Source organism: Saccopteryx bilineata, chromosome 5 (assembly GCF_036850765.1).
Source record: "Saccopteryx bilineata isolate mSacBil1 chromosome 5, mSacBil1_pri_phased_curated, whole genome shotgun sequence".
Classification (NCBI taxonomy): Eukaryota; Metazoa; Chordata; class Mammalia; order Chiroptera; family Emballonuridae; genus Saccopteryx; species Saccopteryx bilineata.
Window position 1 is genome coordinate 203,050,826 of NC_089494.1, and position 27,314 is coordinate 203,078,139.

The window sequence follows — 27,314 nt, forward strand, 5'->3', positions numbered from 1 at the left end:
TGTGATCTGTGTGTTTTCATAAAATGCAGTTGGCAGCTTTCCATCTTTCCTTGTGGGGCTCCATGTTTATAATTCCAGTAGCTAAAATTCACATAATTACGATTTCAATTTTACTTTAAGAATATTGTTGGGCATCCTTTGTGCATCATCAACTGAACAGCTGTGCGTTCAAGTTGAAATGCCTACTCACTGTTTCAAACGGTTTAAGAAAATAAAATGAGGATCATATTTGTGACTATTATTAAAAGAAAAACATATTCTCATACCCTTCAAAGATGAGGGCATTGCTTTTTTATTTGGTCTTCAAGAACAACACATGCAAAGCATTTGTTAAGCTGACACAGCTGCAGGGGCCCCCCACCCCCACCATAAAAATTTTGTCTACTCGGTACACATTATGGTTTTACAGACTCAAATTTAAGTCACAAAAGTGCATTTCCTGCCATAGTTTTGGAATATTTGTCTTTAAAATAAGTATTTTAGTGATACTGTATCAGGCACCAATGGGAGATCGCCTTAATAGTTTCTACTGTCTCCTTCATAGTAAACCTTTTCTTTCTACCCATCATGTTAAAGAGACTGGTTAGCAAAAATTTAGATTATTAAAAATGATAAATGCAGAGCTAATATGTGACCAATAATTTAACGGGCAAAGCTTATTCTAGGAAGTCAGTTTCATTAAAAACCTTGACTGTTCTTTATTAATTTTGTATAAAATACAAACTCTTGGGGCATTGTTTTTAAATAAATATAATAAGTTAACATTGATAATTATGTGGCATCAATCACCTTAGGACTGACCTTTAATGTCTTTTAAAATAATATTGCCCCTGGGAATCTGACTAAAGTGACTAGAAAACATGCATCTCGGAATATTTCTTACCTAAATTAATGAAAATATCTATTATTCTTTAAAAACAATAATAGAATAATGAATGTCCAACTTTACAAATAAATTTGTGCCATATAGGTGATGTATCTGTGAATGCTCTTATAGTTCTATGCTTTAATTTTCTACTAACATTTTAGCCTCAGATAAATCACTCATTAATATCAAAAAATTTCATAACACATTAATCAAACCTAAAACATAGAATGATCTAAAGGCTGAAAGTGGAGAGAGACCAAGAACCATAAACACATTACTCAATAGAGTTTAACGAGACCTAACACACAGACTATCAGGACTTAGGAGCACGAAAGAATTTTATGTAAGTTTCATAAGCCATCTGCATTACCAATAAATGCCACCTAAATCCTGTCACCTAACCTTATGCCTTTCTGTTTTTACACCTCCCTTTATCCTGAGCACATAATGACTCATTAACTGCAGTTCATCTTCCTTGAATATGAGCAAATGAAAAGATACAAAATGCTCAGAAAACATGAATCTCATAGTGTTTCGATATTGTTGATCTTATCAATTAACTTTCAGAAGATGCCAACCATTCCCTAGTATTACAGCATCATGGAGCTTCATAATCAGATTAGCCATATTTGAAGCAAATTTTGTACCTGAAATATAGTAACTGCAACGAGTGAGCATCTGAAATAAAATCAGCTTAATGTCTACCTACCACACATATATATATATATAAATAAATTCTTCTTAACATGATATGCATGCATATACATACATTATAAATATTACTGACATATGAGCAAATTGGACACAGACTTGAGCATGGTGAATAATTTTATAAAACACTCACATGAAATGTTCACCAAGAACACTACACTGTTGTCTAATTTATCAAAAGAAAATATCTTAGACTATAAAAATTTTTTCAATATTGGAATATAATATATCAAGTAATAAACTTTGAAATATTTTAGTGAAAAAGCATTTTAATATAAAAATGAATTTTTTGTGTGTGTCACAGAGACAGAGAGAGGAACAGATAGGGACAGACAGGAAGGGAGAGAGATGAAAAGCATCAATTCTTTGTTGCAGCACTTTAGTTGTTGATTGATTGCTTTCTCATACAGGCCTTGACTGCAGGGCTATAGCAGAGTGAGTGAACCCTTGCTTAAGGCAGTGGCAATGGGGTCATGTCTGTGATCCCACGCTCAAGCCAGCGACCCTGCACTCAAACTGGTGAGCCTGTGCTCAACTCGGCGACCTTGGGTTTCAAACCTGGGTCCTCTGCATCCCATTCGAACGCTCTATCCAGTGCACCACTTCCTGGTCAGGCTAACAATAAATTCTTTTTTGATACCATTATCAATATCCATTCTTGCGCTATGTAAACCATTATACAATTGAGCAACCATTGCTTAAATCATTTCTAATTGTTCCTTTGCTCTCAGGATGTCAGCTGTCTCATCACACTTTTATACCTGTGACTACTTCACAAGTACCTTCTTCTAAGAGAACAGGGTAATTAGATAGTAAAATTTATTATATGCTACATTTAAATTAGATGGTCAGGATTAAGAACGGCCCTTTTTATCATGTTAAAACTTTCAATTTTATATTGCCTTTCTTAAATATACTATATTCCACAAATATTCTAAATATATGCTAATTTTATCACTCATTTTTAGAATATACATTATCAGTAAATATAAAATAAGAAACAAGTGTTTTTTTTGTTTTTTTTTAAATAAATTTTTATTAATGTTAATGGGATGACATTAATAAATTAGGGTACATATATTCAAAGAAAACATGTCTAGGTTATCTTGTCATTAAATTATGTTGCATACCCCTCACACAGAATCAGATTGTCCTCCGTCACCCTCTATCTAGTTTTCTCTGTGCCCCTCCCCCTCCACCTAACTCCCTTCTTCCCTCCTGTGTTCTCCCTCCCCCCACCCCTGGTAACCACCACACTTTTGTTCATGTCTCTTAGTCTCGTTTTTATGTTCCACCAATGTATGGAATCATGTAGTTCTTGTTTTTTTCTGATTTATTTATTTCACTCCGTATAATGTTATCAAGATCCCACCATTTTGCTGTAAATGATCTGATGTCATCATTTCTTATGGCTGAATAGTATTCCATAGTGTATATGTGCCACATCTTCTTTATCCAGTCTTCTATTGAAGGGCTTTTTGGTTGTTTCCATGTCTTGGTCACTGTGAACAGTACTGCAATGAACATGGGGCTACATGTGTCTTTACGTATCAATGTTTCTGAGGTTTTGGGGTATATACCCAGTAGAGGGATTGCTGGGTCATAAAGTAGTTCTATTTTCAGTATTTTGAGGAACCACCATACTTTCCTCCATAATGGTTGTACTACTTTACAGTCCCACCAACAGTGGATGAGAGTTCCCTTTTCTCCGCAGCCTCTCCAACATTTGCTATTACCCGTCTTGTTGATACTAGCTAATCTAACAGGGGTGAGGTGGTATCTCATTGTAGTTTTGATTTGCATTTCTCTAATAACTAATGAAGCTGAGCATCTTTTCATATATCTGTTGGCCATTTGTATTTCTTCCTGGGAGAAGTGTCTGTTCATGTCCTCTTCCCATTTTTTTATTGGATTGTTTGTTTGTTTGTTGTTGAGTTTTATGAGTTCTTTGTATATTTTGGATATTAGGCCCTTATCTGAGCTGTTGTTTGAAAATATTAGTTCCCATTTAGTTGGCTGTCTGTTTATTTTGATATCAGTTTCTCTTGCTAAGCAAAAACTTTTTATTCTGATGTAGTCCCATTCATTTATCTTTGCCTTCACTTCTCTTGCCATTGGAGTCAAGTTCATAAAATGTTCTTTAAAACCCAGGTCCATGAGTTTAGTACCTATGTCTTCTTCTATGTACTTTATTGTTTCAGGTCTTATATTTAGGTCTTTGATCCATTTTGAATTAATTTTAGTACACGGGGACAAGCTGTAGTCGAGTTTCATTCTTTTGCATGTGGCTATCCAGTTTTCCCAAAACCATTTGTTGAAGAGGCTTTCTTTTCTCCATTGTGTGTTGCTGGCCCCTTTATCAAAGATTATTTGACCATATATACGTGGTTTTATTTCTGGGCTTTCTATTCTGTTCCATTGGTCTGAGTGTCTATTTTTCTGCCAATACCATGCTGTTTTGATTATCGTGGCCCTATAATATAGTTTAAAGTCAGGTATTGTAATGCCCCCAGCTTCATTCTCTTTCCTTAGGATTGGTTTGGCTATTCGGGGTTTTTTATAGTTCCATATAAATCTGATGATTTTTTGTTCCATTTCTTTAAAAAATGTCATTGGAATTTTGATTGGAATTGCATTAAATTTATATATTGTTTTGGGTAATATGGCCATTTTAATTATATTTATTCTTCCTATCCAAGAACAAGGAATATTTTTCCATCTCATTGTGTCTTTTTCTATTTCTCTTAACAATGCCTTGTAGTTTTCATTATATAGGTCCTTTACATTCTTTGTTATGTTTATTCCTAGGTATTTTTTTGTTGTTGTTGCAATCATGAAGGGGATTATTTTTTTGAGTTCGTTTTCTAATATTTCATTGTTGGCATATAGAAAGGCTATGGACTTTTTTATGTTAATTTTGTATCCTGCGACCTTACTGTATTGGTTTATTGTTTCTAGTAATCTTTTTGTGGAGTCCTTTGGGTTTTCGATGTTTAGGATCATATCATCAGCAAAAAGTGATACCTTTACTTCTTCTTTTCCGATATGGATGCCTTTTATTTCTTTGTCTTGTCTGATTGCTCTGGCCAGAACCTCTAGCACCACGTTAAATAAGAGTGGAGAGAGTGGACAACCCTGTCTTGTTCCTGATTTAAGGTGGAAAGTCCTCAGTTTTATGCCATTTAATATGATGTTGGCTGATGGTTTATTATATATGGCCTTTATCATTTTGAGATATTTTCCTTCTATACCCATTTTGCTGAGAGTCTTAAACATAAAATTGTGTTGTATTTTATCAAAAGCCTTTTCTGCATCTATTGATCAGATCATGTGGTTTTTGTTTTTTGTTTTGTTGATATGGTGTATTACGTTAACCGTTTTACGTATGTTGAACCATCCTTGAGATTCTGGGATGAATCCCACTTGATCATGATGTATTATTTTTTTAATATGTTGTTGTATTCGGTTTGCCAGTATTTTGTTTAGTATTTTAGCATCCGTATTCATTAGAGATATTGGTCTGTAGTTTTCTTTTTTTGTGCCATCCTTGCCAGGTTTTGGTATGAGGGTTATGTTGGCCTCATAAAATGTGTTTGGAAGTATTGCTTCTTCTTCAATTTTTTGGAAGACTTTGAGTAGAATAGGAACCAAGTCTTCTTTGAATGTTTGATAGAATTCACTAGTATAACCGTCTGGGCCTGGACTTTTCTTTGTGGGGAGGTTTTTAATAGTTTTTTCTATTTCCTCCCTGCTGATTGGTCTGTTTAGGCTTTCTGCTTCTTCTTGACTCAGTCTAGGAAGGTTGTATTGTTCTAGGAATTTATCCATTTCTTCTAGATTGTTGTATTTGGTGGCATATAGTTTTTCATAGTATTCTACAATAATTCTTTGTATATCTATGATGTCTGTGGTGATCTCTCCTCTTTCATTTTGGATTTTATTTATTTGAGTCTTGTGCCTTTTTTCCTTGGTGAGTCTTGCCAAGGGTTTGTCAATTTTGTTGATCTTTTCAAAGAACCAGCTCCTTGTTTTATTGATTTTTTCTATAGTTTTTCTGTTCTCTATTTCGTTTATTTCTGCTCTGATTTTTATTATCTCCTTTCTTCGGCTGGCTTTGGGTTGTCTTTGTTCTCCTTTTTCTAGTTCCTTAAGGTGTGAAGTTAAGTGGTTCACTTGGGCTCTCTCTTGTTTGTTCATATAAGCCTGAAGTGATATGAACTTTCCTCTTATTACAGCTTTTGCTGCATCCCAGAGATTCTGATATGTCGTATTGTCATTTTCATTAGTCTGTATATATCTTTTGATCTCTGTGCTTATTTCTTCTTTGTCCCATTCATTTTTTAGAAGTATGTTGTTTAGTTTCCACATTTTTGTGGGGTTTTCCCCCTTTTTTGCAGTTGAATTCTAGTTTCAAGGCTTTATGATCAGAGAATATACTTGGTACAATTTCAATTTTTCTAAATTTGCTGATATTGTCTTTGTGGCCCAACATATGGTCAATACTTGAGAATGTTCCATGTACACTAGAGAAAAATGTATACTCTGTCGCTTTGGGATGAAGTGTCCTGTAGATGTCTATCATATCCAGGTGTTCTAGTATTTCGTTTAAGGCCAATATATCTTTATTGAATCTCTGTTTGGATGATCGATCTAGAGCCGTCAGCGGTGTATTGAGGTCTCTAAGTATGATTGTATTTTTGTCAGTTTTTGTTTTAAGGTCAATAAGTAGCTGTCTTATATATTTTTGTGCTCCCTGGTTTGGTGCATATATATTAAAGATTGTTATGTCTTCTTGATTCAACTTCCCCTTAATCATTATAAAATGACCATTTTTGTCTCTGAGTACTTTTTCTGTCTTGTAGTCAGCATTATTAGATATGAGTATTGCTACACCTGCTTTTTTTGGGGTGTTATTTGATTGGAGTATTGTTTTCCAGCCTTTCACTCTGAATTTGTTTTTATCCTTGTTGCTTAGATGTGTTTCTTGTAGGCAGCATACAGTTGGATTTTTTTTTAATCCATTCGGCTACTCTGTGTGTTTTTATTGGTAAATTTAATCCATTTACATTTAGTGTAATTATTGACACTTGTGGGTTCCCTATTGCCATTTTATAAATTGCTTTCTGTTAGTTTTGTATCTAGTTTGATTCTTCTCTTTTGTTTTTCTATCATTTGTTTTTGTTTGTTTGTGTTCCATACTTCTTTCCTCTGTTGCTACCTTTTTTAAGTCAAGTGTTTTTGTGGTGGTTTTTTCAAGGGTGGTTACCATTAAGTAATGAAAAGGGTACCTACCATATTCATTGTAGTACCCTATCTTATGAGTATTTCTGCGCTTCATTGTCCTTTGTTACTGTTAATCTCCATCCTCTCCCCCCTTTTTTTCTTTTGTTGTCACAGTATAAATTTGGTTTTATTGTGTTCTTGGTGGAGTTGTTACTTGTGGTTTTGTGTTGTTTTGTTCTTTGAATCTGGTTGGAAAACCCCCTTTAGTATTTCCTGGAGTGGGGGCTTTCTGATGATTAATTCTCTCATCTTTTCTGTATTTGTGAATGTTTTTATATCTCCTTCGTACTTAAAGGATAGCTTTGATGGGTATAGTATTCTTGGCTGAAAGTTCCTCTCTTTCAGGGCTTTAAATATCGGCGTCCACTCTCTTCCAGCTTGTAGAGTTTCTGCTGAGAAATCTGATGATAATCTAATGGGCCTTCCTTTATATGTTGTACTCTTCTTTTCCCTGGCTGCTTGAGAATTTTTTCTTTGTCATTGATTTGTGTCATCTTCATTATGATGTGCCTTGGAGTGGGTTTGTTGGGGTTAAGAAAACTCGGTGCTCTGTTTGCTTCTTGAATTTGAGGCTTTAGTTCTTTCCACAGGCTTGGGAAGTTCTCGTCTATTATTTGTTTGAGTATATTCTCCATTCCATTTTCTTTCTCTTCTCCCTCTGATATACCTATTATTCTTATGTTATTCTTTCTGATGGAGTCAGACAATTCCTGTAAGGCTTTCTCGTTTTTTATTATTTTTGAGTCTCTTCCTTCTTCTCTCTGTTGTGCCTCAAGTTGCTTGTCTTCTATTTCACTAATCCTATCTTCTATCTGGGCTGTTCTATTAGCTAAGCTTCTTACCTCGTTTTTCAGCTCGTGAATTGAGTTTTTCATTTCTGTTTGATTTGTTTTTATAGTTTCAATTTCCTTGGTAATATATTCTTTGTGATCGTTGAGTTGTTTTCTGAGTTCCCTAAATTGCCTTTCTGTGTTTTCTTGTATATCTCTGAGTATTTTTAGAATTTCTATTTGAAATTCTCTGTCATTTAGCTCCAAGGTTTCCAATATATTAAATCTTTTCTCCATTGGTTTTTCCACATCTATTTGTGTTACCTCTCTATCTTTTGTATCCATAATATTTGATTTCCTTTTTCTTATTGGCATCTGAGGGTGGTCTTGTTGATAGCACTAATTAGAATTAATAAAAAATAAAAAGGAAAAAAAGGAAAAAAACGGAAAAAAGAAAAACACCCCAAAATAAAAAACAGTAATAATTTATTATTTCCCCCTTTTTTCTTTCTTCTCTTCCCCTCCTCTGGAAAATATCGTGATGACTTGTGAATTATATTATGCTAAATGGAACAAAAACTGCCTATAACAGAGGGCCTGATTTGGGGTGAAGAGTTCAAGGGGCAAAAAAGGGAGTAGGGACCTACTAAATGCAAAAAAAGGAGAAAATCTTAGACAAGTATAAAATGATTTGCCTGTAAGTGATGGTTGACTAAGAGATATAATGAGAGGGATAAGAGGGAAACAGAAAAAAGGAGAAAAAAAATAATTAAAGAAGAAAAAAATAGAAATAATAAGTAAAAATCTGTTGTATTAAGTGGAGCAAAGGCTAAATACAATGGAGACCTTGGGTTGGGAGGAATGCTAATGAGTTAAAGAGCAAAGTAAAAAGTACCTAAAATGCCACAAAAACAAATAAACAAAAGAAAACTAAAAGCAAAAAAAAAAAACAAAAACCAAAAAAAACCTTGAGTCCCAAATTGAATAATTTGTTTGTGATTGAGGATTGAATGGGAGGAAAAGTAAAAGGAGAAAAGAAGAAACAAATAGAAAGGAAAAAATAGGAAAAAGAGAAAAACAAGGGAAGAAAAAAAGGAAAAGAAAAAAAAAACAAAAGGGGAGTGAGAGTTAAGGGTTTTGGTGTGTAACCCTAAAGGAGAGTAAGGATGAAGAAAGGAAATAAGCCTGACCTGTGGTGGCGCAGTGGATAAAGCATTGACCTGGAAATGCTGAGGTCACCAGTTCGAAACCCTGGGCTTGCCTGGTCAAGGCACATATGGGAGTTGATGCTTCCAGCTCCTCCCCCTTCTCTGTCTCTGTCTCTCCTCTCTCTCTCTCTCTGTCTCTCCCTTTCCTCTCTAAAAATGAATAAATAAATTTTAAAAAATGTTTAAAAAAACTTTTAAAAAAAGAAAGGAAATAAAATGTTACACTCATGGGTAGTGTAGTTCAAGATAAGGGAAGCATAAGATGGGCAGAGAATAAATGGACTGAGGTGGAGGAAATAGAAGTAATAATAATAAAGGCAATAAGATAGAAGAAACAAACAACAACAACAGAAAATAGTTGAACAAGTTATAAAGTCTGTGGATTTTTCTTAATTTTGAGAGGTTAACTTCTTCCTTTTTCTTTTCTCTCCCTCTTCCTGGTTGGTGACTCTGTACCCCAGGCTCTGCCCCTGTGTCATGCTTAGGTAGGGATTTGCAGTTGATGGGATTCTATGGCAATGTCATATAATTGGCTTTAGTCTCGTTGGTAGTCAAGGCTTGTTGGTGTTTGCAGGGTCCAACAATGAGAGAGTTTGCTTTCCCGGAGTCTCTCTCCTAGTCTCCCCTTCCTGAATTAGCAGCCTGGTGATCCAGCTATGAGGCTGCCACTGCTTCTGCCTAGGGAGTAAGAGGCTCAAAGAGCTGGGAAATCCCCACTCTATCCCCACTCAGCGCAAGGCTCTGGGTAAGGCTCTGGCAGTCAGAGCCTCCAGCATAATCAGGCGGGGCTGGGAGTCAATTGTTGTCAAGGTGACTGTTCAGCGCCTAGCATTCAGTTGGACCACTCAACCCAGGCTTTCCACACTTTGTGGTCTGTTTTGGCTGGGAAGAAGAGGCACTAGTCGCTGCTTGCTGTATAGATCTTAACATCTGTCAAGTCCCTCTTGTTAGCGTATATCCCTGAATATGAAGGCTCTGTCAATCAGAAGTTGCCTCCGCCCCTTTAGTGAGAGGCATTAAAAAATATCACGCCTCTTGTCTTGGATCGCTGAACTGAGAGAGATCAATTAGAGCCCCATGGGTGCGCAGATTTCATGGGTTAAACTAATTTCAGTGATTGGATCCGCAGCTATGCTCCAGAAAGTATTTCAAGCTGCCCATGCGCCCCTCCCCCAACGCTTGATTGTTAGCTTGAATGGCTGGGTGAGGTGCCCCGCCCATGGAGAGAATCTCCAGAGTAGGGAAGATAGCTTTGGCGCCCTTCCTGCTTGCCTTGCTGCTGGCGGCTGGGGTGCTCTGGGCGTGAGAGAATGGGGCACTCTGGGTGTGCGGGCGAGTGGGGTGCTCTGGGCATGTGGGCTAGTGGGACATTCAGGGCACGCGAGCGAATGGGGTGCTCTAGGCACGCTGGTGGCTGGGGACTCTCACTCGCAGTGCGCGGGCCACTGGAGACACTCGCGGTGCAAGGGAGCTCGCTCTGTGACCGGACCGTGGCACGGCGCACATGCGCGCGTGGTTTCTCACGGCACGCCCTCGGCTGCTCACAGAGTGTGGGCGGGCAGTTGTACGCGCGGGTTGACTCACCACAGGCATACTCCCTCCTCGGCTTGAATGAACATCCGTGCGGTAGTTAGCTTCTTCCACACCCTCAGCTTCGACACGTCTCTCAGATTCAAGTGATAGCAGTCCTTTCGCTTTCAGTGTGTGTAGAACTCCGAAATGCTCTGAGGATAAATTTTTCTGTTTCTAGTTGATAAATTTGTTGAGATTTTGGGGAGATCTGTCGGACACGCTGCTCACAGCGCCATTTTCGTGACGTCACTCCAACAAAAGTGTTTTAAGCTTGTCTTGTTTTTGTTTATTTTAAATAGACAAATAAATATGTACCTTAATTATTTTACCATTGTGTACATATGATGTATGTTGAAGCACATAAAATACATTTTTAAAAGGATGTGCTAGAGCTGTAATATAGAATGTTTAAAAATAAAAATGCTTTATTTTTCCTCCAAATTTACATGTTATAGTGAAATGTGTTTTGAAAATATGGTTCTAAGTTCGGATTAGTTGCCCACTTGCTCTTGATGTTCATCTGAACTGAAAGAAAATAACTCACAAACTTACTTAAATACAAGTAAAATAAGAGTAACCTGAGTTGCACTCATTGAATCATGAAACTTAGTTTTCATTTTCCTCTATAAATTACACAATTGTTTTGGTTAAAATACAGTTAGCAAACTTTTATCTTCTCTGATGTTAATCACTTTGTGTTTTTTTCCTGGGAAATTAATTGAAAGGTATTATACAGAGTGGGGCGAAAGGAAGTTTACAATTGGGAGTACACAAAACACAGTTTAATCATGTATTTTTATTCATTAATTATTGTATTATTTTTTCTTATGAATATCTGTAATTTACTTTTGCCACACCCTGTATAATTATTTATTTATTTACTTACTTATTTATAAATGTCTTGTTTAATCAAGTGTACCCAAAGAAAGCTTTTTGTCGTTCATAAAATGGTTTCAATAATGTGTGGGAAAGTGTTAGAAAATATAGTTCTAATTTTTAAAAATTGTTTCGAAATATCACAAAAACCTTTTCATTTAAAAATCATTTAAGAAATTTAAAGATTCATTTTATAAAATTTTGAATGCATATATGATTACTTAGAATTGTTTTAAAATCATTTTCAGCAGTAAAATAATATTGAAAAATTTTTAAATGCTCTCTTTATGACAAATAAACGTTTGCTTGTTCAAGAATCCCTCCCTCCCTCCCTCCCTCCCTCCCTCCCTCCCTCCCTCCCTTCCTTCCTTCCTTCCTTTGCTTTTCCCTTTTTTTCTTCTCTCTTTCCCCTCCCTCTCCCTTCCTTCTTCCTTTCTGTCTCTCTCTCTCACCCATTCATTTTAGAAAACTAGTTCTAAGTTTCTCATCCATTTTCTGAGGGTTAGTTTGATTTGCTATGATTAGTAAATCCATTTAGCTTGGCACACATATCTTGCAATATGTTAATATATGCTGAAAGAAAGAAAACAAGGTACCACTGCCAACTCCTCAAATTTTTAAATTCCCATTCTTTCCACAACATATCTTGTTGTTATTCATAACCAATGACCATAAAATATGTAATCTGAATGAAAAAAACATGGTACCAATTCATATTTCAATATCAATAAAGATGTATTTCTTCTTAATTTTTTCACATGAAAAGAACAAAATATTCTCAGCACAAAAAAAGAAATAATTATATGACATGATAAAAGTGTTAGCTAAAATCATAATCATATGGCAACATATAAATATGTCAAATCAAAAAGTTGTGTGTCTTAAACTTGTACAATGTTACATGTCAATTACATCTCAATAATAACAATTAAAAATAAAACAAATATAAGTGCTAATATTTTCTTTACACACTCCACTGGCTCACCTTGACCATTATTGAGGTTTGTACTTTGGAGACCACTGACAGATACAGACACTGAGGAGACATACTGATATTTGAACAGCATTGACAGATCTGTATTCTAGTTCACTCTGTATAGGGAATAATTTGAGTAGGCAACAGGACAGATCAATTACGAGACCATTTATTTTTTAATTTTTACTATATTTGTAACCTAGATGAGTAAAAATGAACTCCTAAAATACAGCAGGAAGAGAGAGAGAAAGAAAAGGAAACAGATAGCAAAGGTTGAGTCAAGGAAATGAAAAGGTGAGGGGGGTGATCACTGTAGAATGATTCCTATGTGTCTTTTCTGCACCACTCAGCAATAGCCCTGCAATTCTTTAAGACGTGGCACAGGAAGAAGCACTTGGGGTAAGTGTGAGGAATTATGTACGCAATTGCAGACATGTGTGAGAGGCAAGTAGAGAATGTGGCTGAATATACAAGTGGAGCTGAGAAAAGAGGTTTGGAGTGAAAATTAGATATCAGTTTACAGTTTGGAGAGACATAAAGGCATTGCACACTGATTCTGAAGGTCATTGATAATGTGAGACAAAGGAGAGAAGATGAAGAGTTCTTCGTCTTCTTATAAACAACTTTCCTTTGTTTATTTTTTAGACTCACCGAGTCTCCATTTGCAAAACATGCAGGCGTGAAGCTGAGATTTTGTGGCAACAGAGCACAGGTAAAATAAGTAAATTGGAGGTGAGTCATGTTTAGTAGCTCAAGCTCATTGTATGCTGCTTGGCAAGAAGTTACTCAGGGTATTTCTGCAGAGAAAACTCTGGACAGTCCAATAAGGGGCACATCCACCAGGGAGGCATGAGGGAGCACCAGAGGCAGAACAGAGACACAACATGGGTAAGAGGTCATTACAGTGTAGGAACAGAATGGGGGAAAGGGTAACCAGAATGTGAAGGCCATGGAAGGCACACAGGACAAATTCAGTAAGTATCTATCACTACTGCATTCATTTTAAATATTTTTGTGATTAAAAAAAATATTAGGTCTTGATCAGTTGGCTCAGCATGGAGTGTTGACCCAGCATGTGGAGGTCCCGGGTTCGATTCCCGGCCAGGGTACACAGGAGAAGCACCCATCTGCTTCACCACCCTTCCCCCTCTCCCTTTTCTCTGTCTTTCTCTTCCCCTCCCGCAGCCAAGGCTCCATTGGAGCAAAGTTGGCCAGGGCACTGAGGACGGCTCCATGGCCTCTGCCTCAGGTGCTAGAATGGCTCCAATTGCAGCAGAGCAATGCCCCAGAAGGGCCAAGCATTGCCCCCTGGTGGGCATGCTGGGTGGATCCCAGTGGACACATGTGGGAGTCTGTCTGCCCCCCCCTTTCTCATTTCAGAAAAATCCAAAAAAAAATTTAATAGCTTATTCAAACAAAGCCTATGTATAATGTATATGTAAGAAATAATAAATTTGGGCCCTGTCAGGGTAGCTTAGTTAGTTAGAGCATCATCTTGAAATGCCAAGGTTATGAGTTCAATTCCCACTCATGGTACATAACAAGAATCAACCAATGAAATACATAGGATACATTCACCCCATGTTCATTGCAGCATTATTCACAGTCAGTGGCCAAGACATGGAAACAACCAAAATGTCCCTCAATAGAGGATTGGATAAAGAAGTTGTGATATATATATATATATATATATATATATATATATATATATATATGAATACTACTCAGCCATAAGAAATGATGACATAGTGCCATTTACAACAACATGGGTGGACCTTGAGAACATTATACTGAGTAAAATAAATAAATCAGAGAAAGCTAAGAACTGTATGATTTCACACAGAGGTGGGATATAAAACTGAGACTCATGGACATAGATAAAAGTGTAGTGGTTACCAGGGGAGAGGGATATAAGAGAGGATATGACGTGAAGGGTGTAAAGAGGAACAAATATAAGGTGATGGAAAACAATTTGACTTTGGGTGATGGGTACACAACGTAATCAACAGTTCAAATGCTATAGAGATGTTTAGCTGAAACCTATGTACTCTAGTTGATCAATATCACCCTGTTAAATTTAATTTTCTAAATAAAAATTAAAAAGTATATGAAAAATAAAAAAGAATCAACCAAGGAATGCATAAATAAGTGGAATAACGAATCAATGCTTCTCTCTCTCTCTCTCTCTTTCTCCCATTCTTTCCCTTCCTCTTCCTCTAAAGTCAATATAAAATTTAAAAAGAAATAATAATTTTAATTTTTATTTTTTATTTTATTTATTCATTTTTAGAGAGGAGAGAGAGAGAGAGAAGGGGGGAGGAGCTGGAAGCATCAACTCCCATATGTGCCTTGACCAGGCAAGCCCAGGGTTTCGAACCGGCAACCTCAGCATTTCCAGGTCGACGCTTTATCCACTGTGCCACCACAGGTCAGGCCATTTTTTTTTAATTTTTATTTTTTATTTTATTAATAATTTTAAAAACCTGTGTAACACCACAAATTTAAACATTCTTGGTAACATTGTTGACCCCTGGTTACTCCTTCCCTCTTGAATCATACTCCCTTCCCTCCCTCCCAGAGGTAACTATTAACCCCAAATTTGTATTTTTCACTTCTTGCTTTTCTCTAAAGTTTTGCCAAATGTATTTTATGAAATATAGTTCATAAAATATTTTACTTGGTAAAATTTTACCGCATGCACAAATTCACTTGATGAAATATTTTTGGCTCCATTGAAAGTTCTATATCCACTAATAACAGTATTTTATCATGTAAAACGTACAGTGTCACTTCCAATGGGAAACATTTATTGGCAACCATGTAGTCAGCTTTAAGTTCTCATCAGATAAAATTTTTGCTCTGCCCATCACAGCTTAATTGGTCTTAAGTGTTCTGAGAGTCCCAGTATTGACTTTTACCTTCTGCCATAAATGTAGCTTTTCATCTTCCCAGGAATTCTCTCTTCTGTATTTTCAAAACCACCCAAATACATTGATATAAGGTGATACATGGTATAGGCCTTGGTTTCTGATGATAAAAGTAACATCTTCCTTTTTGAGAAAATTCATTAGCCTCACAATATTTTTAAGGCCTCAACATTGCATCTTAAGTAAATATTCAAATTCATAAATATATTAACTGTTTACAGAGGCATTTTGACTTTGTCCTGAATGAAACTGAATATGTAGTTCAAATACAATTTACCTGAGTGCTTTTCCCTTCCTTATATGTGCCTTTTTAAAACAGCCCCAACCCCACCCACAAACAAGTGTGCTTGCACCTAACAGCCTAGATGGGAAGGCAAGATCTGTAGACTCACCCAACTATAAATATCTGCATTGCAAAAATGCCATAAACAGAACATCAAAGCAAAGCACAAGAACAGAAAATACTTGAAACCTGAGTGCAAAAGGCACCCATATAAATACACAGAAAAGCACATTGTGTGAAAATTACATGAGACAAATAGCCAGAAGCTGTTTAATATAAAAAATATAATTTCTAATCAGGAAACTACAAAAAATGAAAACAAAACAAAGATACTACATAGGATGAGAAAGTTTAGATAAAATAGGCATATAAAATGGATAGCTATTTAGCAGCCTATTTCAAAAACCTTAAGATACTTACAGCAGATATCCCTGTACTGTGTCTTACAAGAGAAAGACACAGATATTTAGGCCTCAGGCAGTTCATCTCCATGGTTACATTAGAGACAATATGAACACTATAAATAAATGACAGCCATAGATGACTGACTAAATAACATGATATAGCATATCAATATAACATTTGTGTAAAACATTAAGATAACAACCTTGGAAAATGATTTAGAATACTGTATTAAAATACTGAAAGATGCTAAAATTATATGCTGAGTAAAGAACTAAAGTATAAAAATGATATGCCAATAAAATTTCTATTAGAAAAAATATAGTCTACATAATTTTATGCATACATAAAAAGTATATCCTACAAAGTATTTTTGGAGATGTTTGGATAAAAAGTAGTTGTTTTGTTTATTGATGTTTCAGAATATTTTCATTAGGTATTTATTAATTTAAAATTTTTATTTAAAAAATAAGTACCCTAATACACAAAAATTATAGCTCTCAATATATGAGTGCTATGAATTCTGTAAATATTAACCTTCCAAACATACTTTAAAATGACTCCATACATAGACTATATTCATAGTTTCTTATATCATATGCTATTACATAAGGCATTTCTGTACTATAAAGTTGTTTTGTCATTATTTTCTTATTTACAAACTAATTTTTCAATTGTAAGCCTATATAGACTAAAAAAAAATGATACAATTGTACATTTTCTCCGTATTAATCATGTGGAAAACTGAAAGCTAATTTCATAAGGAACATATTCTTCAGTAATTTATAGAGAAAAATCCTTAATGCCTAAAGAAGATTTTTTCTCAAATGTACATGAAACTAAACCATATGACAATAATTATAAATCTTTCAAAACATTTAAAAATCCAATTTTAGTAGCCTTCTAATAATAATACAATTTGAGCAAATATTAAATTATGTATATTTTCACCTTTTATTTTACTTAAAGTAATATTCAGTTTTGTCTAAAATTTTAAAAATTAATTCTTCACTTTAAATTAGTCAAATACTTTCAAGACACTAACTTACTGGTAGAATTTCTGAATATAAGGGAAAAGGACTAATGAAGTAGAAGAAAATAAAACAATAAATTTAAATTCTATTCATTGGAAAATTATTTTTAAAATCAATGGCAATTGCCTTAAAATGAAGGGAAACTGTTTTAGTTCAAGAATTATTTTGCATTGTACCATGTTAGTATCTAAGTGTCTGTCTCCGGTCTCCTTCCCTTTCAAATAATGCTCTACAAATAGTCTCAAAATATGGACCCAGCCCTGGCCGGTTGGCTCAGTGGTAGAGCGTCGGCCTGGCGTGCAGAAGTCCCGGGTTCGATTCCCGGCCAGGGCACACAGGAGAAACGTCCATCTGCTTCTCCACCCCTCCCCCTCTCCTTCCTCTCTGTCTCTCTCTTCCCCTCCCGCAGCCGCAGCCGAGGCTCCATTGGAGCAGAGATGGCTCGGGCGCTGGGGATGGCTCCTTGGCCTCTGCCCCAGGCGCTAGAGTGGCTCTGGTTGCTACAGAGCGATGCCCCCAGAGGGGCAGAGCATTGCCCCCTGGTGGGCAGAGCTTCGCCCCTGGTGGGCATGCCGGGTGGATCCTAGATCCCGGTCGGGCGCATGTGGGAGTCTGTCTGACTGTCTCTCCCCGTTTCCAGCTTCTGAAAACAAACAAACAAACAAACAAACAAAAATATATATATGGACCCATCAAGTCAAAATGAAGTGTTATCTCACTGTTTCACAAGTTCTCCCATAACACTTTATCCCCATTATAACAGATACTCCATATATTAATGATTTATATCATTTTCAGGCCCAGGAAACATCAGTGGATCAAGAAAGCCAACTTACTTCAAAGTTCCAGTACCTTGTCCTTCAGGCAGCTCCCTCCCTTGCCTGAGCCAGGACCAAAAGCTTCTTCCCTTCTCTATAAATACGTTCTGCTCCTTTTGGGTTGCCCTTTGCTGGTCCAGCCTCCTCTCTCTGAGGTTACCTTTCTCTCTAGAAATCTACCCCCAAACTGCTTCGTATTTTAAGGCTGAGTTAAACCACATTTGCTGGGCAAAGTCTCGGTATCCCCTTTGTGTCAATGTGATGCTCTCCTTATTCCTGTTTCTGGAAAACAGTCAGGGTTGAAATCATTTTTACACATTCTAAAATAGAGCATTTGAAACACTTTTTGATAAAAAAAACAACAAACAAACACTCCAAATGAAAACTTAAATAGATGCCCCCAATATGAAATGTGCTTTAGAATTTCTTGCTGAGGTTTGTTCGTAATTGTTACTTATTTTGTAGCTAATCAGTGAAAACAATGAGGCTGTTTTGAGAGAGATTTGAAATGAGGGAATCTGAGTAGCATTTATTTTCATATCTATCAGCTATACTTTCTCACTTCTGAATATTTTTAGGTTGTACAGTATCAAGAAAATCACAACTCACTCAACTGAGGTGCAAATGGTTACAGATTTTTAACTCCTGTCTTTCAGTCTCCAGATCTTTCAATTACATTGCCCCAGAAGTATAAGAGTGGTGTAGTAAGAAATGCCAAAGTTGAATAATAGTAGAAATCCTCTTAACTGGTACAATTAGACTGGTAATTACTCTGTGTGTCAGAAAAAAGAAACAAGAGAATCATGAACGGATACAAACTTAATTTTTTATATAAAACATACAAAGGTCCACATAGTGGCCACTTTTAAACTATGGTCAAGGCCTTTTCTATGCAAGCAGGTGTTCCTTGGAGATTCTTAAAATGTTTTTACATGAACTACTCTAATGCATCATCCATAAAGCCTAGTACCTGTTTCTTTAAAATATAACAGGAACTTTTAAATACTTTAGAAGCAAATTTTACATCAAAATCATCTAGGTTTTTAATGATTCTTTTTCCAATAACTTACTATGGTTTTTTCTATGCTTAATTTAACTGCAATTTTAAACAAAACTATCCAAAGCATTTAACTTACTTTTCTTAGATACAAAATTTCTTTTGGCTCCCATATTTCATATGCTTACATAAAATTCAATTTAATCACGTGAACAATTAAACATTAAATTTAATGTAATAGTAAATAAGAGAACTAACATAAACAGGTTTAGAAACAAAAATAAATGGCTCTTGATTAGCATGTAACAAAATCTCAGGGAGGAGATATGTATGGGCATGTGAGCAAGTATCTCTCTAACTTTGGACTTCTGTTTTACCATGGGCTTTCAGAGGAAATTGATCTATTTCATAGTCCAGTTAGTCATGAAATGTACATTGAGAGGGTTTCTATTGTACTAATTACTTAACAATATTTGGACTCCATGTTAGAAATGTAAAATGCAGAAAAAACATAAAATATATCTTAAATCTATCTATAATATCTTATTACTCTCCATTAAAACATTACTTGATGTTGTTCAACTAATTACAAAGATTAGACATATAAGAAACATGTGTCTGAGATTTTACTGATATTTTACTTAATGCAAATGAGCAGAAGTTATCATTAATAAATTTAATTACCATTTATCAACTCCAAAAACATGCAACAGATTATGGTAGGTTCTAGAAGTATACTGATTAAAAGAGCCATTCTTTTATAGAATTTATATTCTTGAGTTGGAAACCCCAAACTTTTTGTTAACACATCTCTACCAGTCAAAATATTTGAGGATACTACATATCTCTATCTATCTATATATACATCTACATGTATTTATCTATTATAAATATATCATTATCTACATACTTATATATACACAAATGAATATATTTATAAATTTTATACCTGTGCATCTGTATATATTATGCTTTGTGAAAAATCTCCAGTCAACTTTGAATTCCATGGATCTGAATTTAGTACAATTATTTTTTTATTTCCATCATTTTACATCAGGAAACATGCACAGGAGTGAAATTTTCTTTTTAACAGGACCAGTGCAAAGATACGGTCATTCATTTGTGTAAAAAATTGTAAGATAAGCCATAAAAACATAGTGATTTAAAGAGAAAATATATTTCACCATCTACACCAAAAACAAACATACCTGTCTTCAAGATAAAGTAACAACTTAGTGGATACAAAAAGTTTTACAATACACATGAGAGCGTTTTAACTTATGTTTTAAGGCAGGGGTCCCCAAACTACGGCCCGCGGGCCACATGTGGCCCCCTGAGGCCATTTACCCAGCCCCCGCCGCACTTCTGGAAGGGGCACCTCTTTCATTGGTGGTCAGTGAGAGGAGTATAGTTCCCATTGAAATACTGGTCAGTTTGTTGATTTAAATTTACTTGTTCTTTATTTTAAATATTGTATTTGTTCCCGTTTTGTTTTTTTTTACTTTAAAATAAGATATGTGCAGTGTGCATAGGGATTTGTTCATAGGTTTTTTTATAGTCCGGCCCTCCAACAGTCTGAGGGACAGTGAACTGGCCCCCTGTGTAAAAAGTTTGGGGACCCCTGTTTTAAGGAATGTTCATTAAGCCTCTGCAAAGCCCTACCATCTGCCAGCACATGGGCTGTAGACCAGTGCTCAATGGTCTGGAGCAGCCAGGGCAATGGCTGGCATAGAAACTCTCTATAATAGGTATTACTTCACAAATGTTATTTTAAGAAGAATTGTTCATATACTTGAACAACAAGTTATATTCTCACACTTAATTTTTGAATGCTTTCCAAATATTTATCTATTCAAAGAATTGAAAAACCTAATTGAAATCCAGTTATAAATATATAAAAAAAGAAAACTTTACATGCTTTAAAACCATAGTGTCAGATTGGAGAATATATTATTATTATTTTAGATTTTATTTATTGGTTTTTAGAGAGAGGAGAGTGAGAAAGAATCAAAGAGAGAAAGAGAGAGAAAGAGTGGGGAGAAACAGATGCATCAACTCACAATAGTTGTTTTCTGTATGTGCCTTGACCAGGCAAGCCCACGGTTTTGAACCGGCGACCTCAGCATTCCAGGTCAACACTTTATCCACTACAGGTCAGGCAGAGAATATATTATATAATGGAAACATTTATTAATCCATTCTGCATCTATTACCTAATTAACACAACTAAATATGGTTTCTAGTTTGGAAGGGGAAAGAAAAGAGGAGTGGAAGGAGAAGGAGCAAGAGAAGAAAGATAAAGGAGGGTGGAAAGAACAAAAAGAGTATCAAGACTTTCCATTTTGGCCCTGGCCAGTTGGCTCTGTGGCTGAGTGTCAACCCGGTGTGTGGATGTCCTGGGCTCAGTTCCTGGTCAAGGCACACAGGAGAAGTGCCCATCTGTTTCTCCACCCCTTCCCCTCTCACTCCTCTCTCTCTCTCTTTCCACCTCCTGCAGCTAAGGCTCTACTGGAGCGAGTTGGCCCCGGACACTGAGGATGGCTCCATGGCCTCTGCCTCAGATACTGAGAGCTCAGTTTCTGAGCAATGAAGCAGCATCCCAGATAGGCAGAGCATTGCCCCCAGAGGGCTTGCCAGGTGGATCCCTGTTGAGGTGCATGTGGGAATCTGTCTCTCTGACTTCCCCTCTCTCACTGAATTTAAAAGAAAAAAAGACTTTCCACGTTATCTGGTGTCTCAGATTGAGAGAAAACAGTGACTATCACCAGTCAAAATCATTGGGCATTGTTTCCCAGAAAGGACTATAATAAAGCTGTCACACATGACCTTGTATTTTGATAAAAATTTTAAAATGATTTGAATTCTTTTGTTTCTAACCTTTTAAAGACACTCAAAAATTAAAGAGGCTCACATAGAAGATCATAAATTAAATGTAAAATTTGTAAACATGAAACTGAGAAAAAAACTTTCATTGGCATAAACTGCAGGACTCTTGTTCTGCACAGCACATGTACTGTAATTAGAAGATTAGAAATTTGGATAATAAGTCACCAGTAATCATCAATTCAAATTGGATGCAGGAGGCCAGCACTGGCTTGGTACTGTTCTGTGACAGTAAAGCCAAGGTAAAACATTTCCATGCTGACATCTGGGTGAAGCATGTCTGCTCTTTTCTTTTTCTTTTATTTAACAGATATTGCATGGGATGAAGGAATGTCAAGGCTAAATTCTCTAATATAAATGTAGAACACATGCATTTGTGCCTGCTCAAAGCAAGATTACAGATGCGGGAGGCACTGTTGTGGTTTGGCAGTTATAATCGTCCACTTTCATTAATTTGTGGTTCGAAGATACTACCACGTTTAGGAAAGGATCCTGTCTTATTGTGACTAGTTTGTTAAAGGCTAAGTCATAAAAGCCAAAGAGGAGAAAGAACCACATGTTTGGAGATCATACTATATTTCAAATATTTCAAACTAAGAACAATCCAGTTACAATAAAAACACAGGTTCTATATACAAAATACTCTTCGCAGATAATGTCTACTATATAACCTTCCTCACTTTTACTTGCTATTGTTTGTCAGAAAAGGTATAACAGCACTTTATTTTTCAAGTCAGGAAGGGCTTGGAAAATGGGCCAAGTAAGAGAAAGAGCCTCAAAACAGAAGCCAGTATCTCTTCCCTGCCTCAAAAATAATTGAAGTGATGGGAAGACATTTCAACTACCCAGAGAGCTGTTAGCTTGGGTTTTTTGTTTGTTTGTTTTGTGGGTTTTTTTTTTTTTTTGTTTTTGGGGGTTTTTTTGAGAGAAAGGAAGGGAGAGAGAGAAACATCAACTTGTTGCTCCACTTTTAGTTGTGCATTCATTGATTGCTTTTCATACATGCCTTGAACAGGGATTGAACCAACATCTAGCCAGTGGACTCAACCTGGCTACCCTGGACTAAAGCTGTGGGATCCACTCAGAGACCTTGGGTTTCAAATTGGCAACCTCAGTGCTCTATTCACTGTGCCACTTCTGGTCAGGCCCAAACATTCTAAGTTCTAAATGATTTTCCCAATTGATTACAGCAAGGGTAACCTAAAAAGTTATTAATTCAGCTTTTGAATAGGATTACTTACTTTAATCTAGGCTATTACTTGCATTTATATAAAGTCAAATCTCCTGTTCTCGATATTCACATCATCCTCTATTTAAATAATGCTTCATGTATTCTTTCAAGGAAAATTAAAGACAGACTAACTCCACAATAGAGCGGGGAGTTTGTCCTGAAATGATATTTTTGGCTAGCATTGACCATAAAAATCACAAGGTTTTGGAGTTGGAAGAGAATTTTTCATTTCTAGAGGGGGACATACAAGTTGTAATTTTCCCAAGAAAGGGAGTTAATTAAAGGGTGGTTATCAGGCTGGTGTGCAACACCACTCTGCTATGGGCTGCTCCCCACCTGCACAGCTCTAGCCACACTGAACCAGTGTGGCATCAGCAGATTCACTGTCACAAAGAGCCTGGGCATATGGGAGAAAAAAAGCACTAATCACCTCCCATTACCAATTTATGTTATTTTGTTACTCTACTGTGTTCCACACTCATAAACTCTTATAAACTCTATTACAAGTATGATGTTATTGAAACATTTGACAGACATTCAGAGGAAAAGATATTCCTGACTCCATGGTCACCCATGGTACGGTACTCATATAATATCATGTTTGCTCTCACATTTTCTCTTTCTGATTATAAATACTTGACACCCCAACTCTACTCCCATGTGTGTGTGTGTGATTTGCATACAATTTCTAGGGTGAATCCATGTGGTAGGTGTTAGGTAGAATAGTATTTCCAAAGATGTTCACAATCTAACTGCTAGAACCTGAGAATTATGTTGGTTACATGGCAAGGAAGAATTAAGGTTACAGATGAAATTGTTTACTAATCAGCTGGCTTTGAGATGAGATTATCCTGAATTATCTGAGTGAGCCCGATGTCATCATAAGGGTCCTTATAGGTGTAAGAGAGGACAGAAGAGGGGGAATCAGAGAGAGGGCAGCATGAGAAAGATACATTGCTAGAGGAATGGCAAGCCACAGAGCACAGGTGTAGGTTCTTTCCTTGAACCTTTCCGCCAACACCTTTCTTTTACAACCCAGTGGGACCTATTTTGGGTTTCTTACCTCCAGAATTTTAGGATAATAAATTTGTGTTGTTTTAAGGCACTAAGTTTGTGGTAATTTGTTACAGCAGCAATAGGAAAATAAAACCTCTTTATAGAAACAGGCAAAATCAAAGTGTATCAAAGATGACTGAAGCCCTGGCCAGATAGCTCAGTTGGGGGAGAGAACCCATGTCCAAGTACAGTCTTGTGGCTGTTGGCAGGATGAAATACTTAATGGGCTACTGGACTGTTGACCTCACTTCTCTGCTAGCTGTTGAAGCATATCACAACCGATGAATGAGAGATATATCTGCTTCCTCCTCCTTTTCTGCCTCTCTCTTCCACTTACAAGAACGATAAGAACCCTCAACATTTATTGAGATGGCATATATTAGAAAGTAGGAATGGGAAATATGGAGAGGTCAGCTTGAGCAATGTGGTTTAATCTAGTGAAGAGGATTTGCAGAGTAGGTACTCTGGAACTCAAAGAAGAAGTCTGAGCTTGAAGACATAAACGTGGATAAGATTTCTGCGAGAGATCATTGTGCCACTGAAGCTAAGTTAATAAAGTCTTACAAAAAGGAGAGCTTTATTAAAAGTGACACTGATAAAGGAAATGGGTAAGAGTGGAAGTGAAAAATGCTTCTATCCTTGGCCAGCTTGCTCGGTGGTAGAGCGTGGGCCTGGCATGTGGAAGTCCCAGGTTTGATTCTCGGCCAGGGCACACAGGAGAAGCGCCCATCTGCTTCTCTACCCTTCCTCCTTTCCTTTTTCTCTATCTCTCTCTTCCCCTCCCACAGTTAAGGCTCTATTGGAGCAAAAGTTGGCCCCGGCGCTGAGGATGGCTCATTACCTCTGCCTCAGGTGATAGAATGACTCCGGTTGCAATAGAGTAATGCCACAGATGGGCAGAGCATTGCCCCCTGGTGGGCTTGCTGGGTGGATCCTGGTTGAGTACATGGGGGAGTCTTGTTTCTCTGCCTCCCCACTTCTCACTTCAGAAAAATACAAAAGAAAAGAAAAGTGTTCTACATCTAATAACTTTTTCTCCCATTTTGCTATGAATTATGAATTTCAAAAATTGTTTCATTTTATAAAGCATGAAAAATATTGCCTTATGAGGTTAGGCAATTGGCCCAGAGTCACAAACAAGCCCATTACAGGGATAGTAGCTGCTTTGGCATAAAACTTTTCCAAATAGGGTAAAAAAATCTGCTTGAGGAAGTTAAGCTGGAATTCTCTAAACATTTCCTTATCTGAACTAGCTGTCATAGAACACTTAGACAAATACTTATTACTCTCCCCTTCATTCCAATTACCAATTGATCTGTAATTCCTTGGAGATGTGGAAAGAAGAAAATATGATAGTACTATAAAAGAATCTAAAATATGCAAAAAGTTAATAAATATTTTTATTTTTTTATGAAAAGAACCATCAAATGGAATTAATTATGGTGTCTAGTATGTAGTATGTTGATGAAAGATGATATTGAATGATTTACTGAAGTTCTTGACCACTTGACTCATTAGTTTTAAATTTAGAAAAATGTTTGCCCATTATCATTGGGGGAAGAGTAAAAAGATCTATGAAAATAAAGTTGATAATGTTTCCAGCACTCTTTTATTCTCAACCCCCAAAAGGCTATTAATGTTAACAGCCTACTGTATACCCTTTTACATTATTTTTTCATAGTAATAACATGATACAGAAAAATACACACAAGACACATTTTGTTTGTTTTTATAAAATCAGGGATCACAATAAGCACATTATCCTGTAACTACTTTTTCTCACCTGACAAAGACATATTGGAAATCTCTTCAGTTCAACAGCCATAGAATTAACAAATTTATTTCTAATAACTACATAATATTCCCAAGTGTAGACATTAAACCACTTCCTGTATTAATAAACATTAGAGGTATTAAAGCTTTATTTTAATATTCACATGATGCAAAAATCAATATCTCATAGAGATACTAAAACATCCTGTACTATCTAATGTTATAAATCTTTCAATAGTCATATTACATTGTAACATGAAATTATTCCCTTTTCCCTTTAAATCTATTATAAAACAATATTTTTCTGATTATTTATGGAAGTTATAAAAAACCTGATTCTCTGCTAATTTCCTTGATTCTTTTTTTCTGGAGTGAATTGGGACTGAAGCAGTAAGGACAGAACTTCCACATGTTCCCCAGATCAAACCTAATAATCCCTGAATCTAGACCCATATCTGCTGCTTCTCTTTTATCATACAGGACAAACAACCCATCTTTCTAACCAACAGCAACCTCTCCAATTTGCATGCTGGTAGCCATTGCCCCTTACTTACTCTAGACATTACTCTAGAACTCTTCCCTTTATGTATACTATCAACACTTTTCCTTCTCTAGTGGATTTATTTCTCCATCTTTACACAAATAACTTGCAATTTCACCCACTTCAAAAACAGACAAGCCAACACCCTGCGACCACTCTTTCTTCTCTAGCCATGGGCCTCGCTCTACTCTCCATCACAGCAAACTCCTCTAACGAGTGCTAGAGGGTTGTCTATACTCATTCTCCTTTTATTTATTTTTTCTTGGATCCATTCCACTCAGGTTTCTATCCTCATTTCTCAAAACAGTCCTTCACAAAGTCTCCAACAACTTCCATTTTGCCAAATCTAATGAACGTTGGTTTGTCTTCCTTGTTATTCTACCAGCAACACACGGCCCATAGGTCACTCTCCCCTTCTTTAAACAATTCCTTTACTTTTCTAGTTTGCTCTGGATTTTCATCCTCTTTCACTCAGTGTCCTTTATTGTTTTTCGATTCTAGTGAGCTCCATGAGGGGTGGGTTTTAGTTTCTGTATCTTTTGTTGTTTATATGGAAAATAATACAATAATTTTAAAACAGGAATTAATACAATAAAAATAAAATAATGTTACAAGAATAAACTCTGTTTTGTATACTCACAATTGTAAACCTACTTTTGCCCCACCTTGTAGTTACCCCAAAATACCCATGAAAATGAGCCATCCCTTTGTGATGTAGTAGGTGCATTCATTGATCTAATGGTATCATTGGTTTACAGCTTGCTCTCTACCTGGAATAACCCCTCTGTTAAGTACCTGCTGAATTATACTTTGCTGACTTCAGCTTGAACAGCTTCTCTCCACCCATTGGCCTATCTCATATCCCTGTTTAGCTCAGTGATATATGAATGTCCCCTCTTGGGGGCTATAAAATGCTCAGTTACATACACATGGTGCCCTCTCTAGTCTTTCTTACTACTACAGTCATTGTGCTCTTGCGTAAAGTGTAAGCTTTGGTAGATTTCTTTTTTGTTTGTTTGTTTTTCTTTTTTGTGTTTTATTTATTTTTTATTATTTTGGGGGGTATTTTTTTATTCATAATTAAATTCTGTAAAGCATCTAGCAC

General features: G+C 36.2%; 1 protein-coding gene across 2 annotated transcripts in view; it reads right to left on the reverse strand.

The window, feature by feature from the left end:
- CFAP299 (cilia and flagella associated protein 299) overlaps window positions 1-27,314 on the reverse strand; it is a 725,440-nt gene that overhangs the window by 329,474 nt on the left and 368,652 nt on the right. The window contains exons 5-6 of one of the 2 annotated variants that reach the window (XM_066280904.1): window positions 18,699-18,723; window positions 11,888-11,893 (exon numbers count right to left, since the gene is read on the reverse strand). The exons of the other annotated variant lie outside the window; for it this stretch is intronic. Coding sequence (XP_066137001.1) covers window positions 11,888-11,893; window positions 18,699-18,723 — 31 coding nt within the window. The remainder of the gene's footprint in view (window positions 1-11,887; window positions 11,894-18,698; window positions 18,724-27,314) is intronic. 2 annotated transcript variants of the gene reach the window in all.